This window comes from Gekko japonicus, unplaced genomic scaffold (assembly GCF_001447785.1).
Source record: "Gekko japonicus isolate JY-2015 unplaced genomic scaffold, Gekko_japonicus_V1.1 scaffold3265, whole genome shotgun sequence".
NCBI classification, from domain to species: domain Eukaryota; kingdom Metazoa; phylum Chordata; class Lepidosauria; order Squamata; family Gekkonidae; genus Gekko; species Gekko japonicus.
This window is the reverse complement of record NW_015175462.1, coordinates 140,616-141,392: the sequence shown is the minus strand read 5'-3', so window position 1 is coordinate 141,392 and position 777 is coordinate 140,616. Positions and strand designations below refer to the sequence as shown.

Genomic DNA, 777 nt, shown 5'->3' with positions numbered 1-777 from the left:
GGGGGGGGGGACATGCAGATCTGTCTTCGCAGAGGAGGGAGGAGGGAGAGCTTGTGCCTGAATAAAACTTGGTCTTAAAGGTGCCACTGGACTGTTTTGGACTGGGGGGCTGGGGGTATCTCTGCAACTTACCTGGCTGCCTTTTGCTCTGACTGAGGGCTGCTGGGAGCAGGGGGTGGGGCTTCTTGCATGTGCCCGCCCCCTGGGCTCTTTACTGCCGGAGCTCCGCTCCTGTGTGCTCCTGCAGGAAATGACCCCTGCTACTCACTGCAAAACAGCAGTCTAAATATATTTTCATACTGCTATATCACGGTTGTTTCCGTCACTGTTTGCATCCTTCCCGTGATCTCTCTGTCGTTTCTACAACCTCCAGCTGGGGCCTGGAGTTCTCCCAGAAAACTCATCTTCAGACTACAGAGGTCAGTTCCCCTAGAGGAAATGGCAGCTTTGCGGGTGGGGTGGGAAGTGCATTTATATCCTCCTAAGGTCCCTCCCCTCCCCAGACTCCAAATCTCCAGGAATCTCCCAACCCAGAGTGGCCAACCCTCCCCTTCCCCTTGGAGCCCCACCCCTTCCAAATGCAATTTCTGCTGGTGACTTAAAGCTGCTGCCAGCTTCTTGAGGCACGGAGACCCCCTGGGGGGGGCAGCCCCCAAAGTCGACAAGCTCTCCAGCGCACCACACCCTCTTTCTCCCGGCCCGCAGAGGAGCGCAGACTCACGGGGTCCTCGGCTTCCAGGAGGTCAAGGCTGTCTCTTTCCAGCGGACTCAGCTCCC

General features: G+C 57.5%; 1 protein-coding gene across 1 annotated transcript in view; it reads right to left on the bottom strand.

The window, feature by feature from the left end:
- Window positions 1–777, bottom strand: part of LOC107122783 (embryonic polyadenylate-binding protein 2-like) — a 24,372-nt gene that overhangs the window by 13,044 nt on the left and 10,551 nt on the right. The window contains exon 2 of the mRNA XM_015425916.1: window positions 722–772. Within this exon, the coding sequence (XP_015281402.1) occupies window positions 722–772 (51 nt within the window). The remainder of the gene's footprint in view (window positions 1–721; window positions 773–777) is intronic.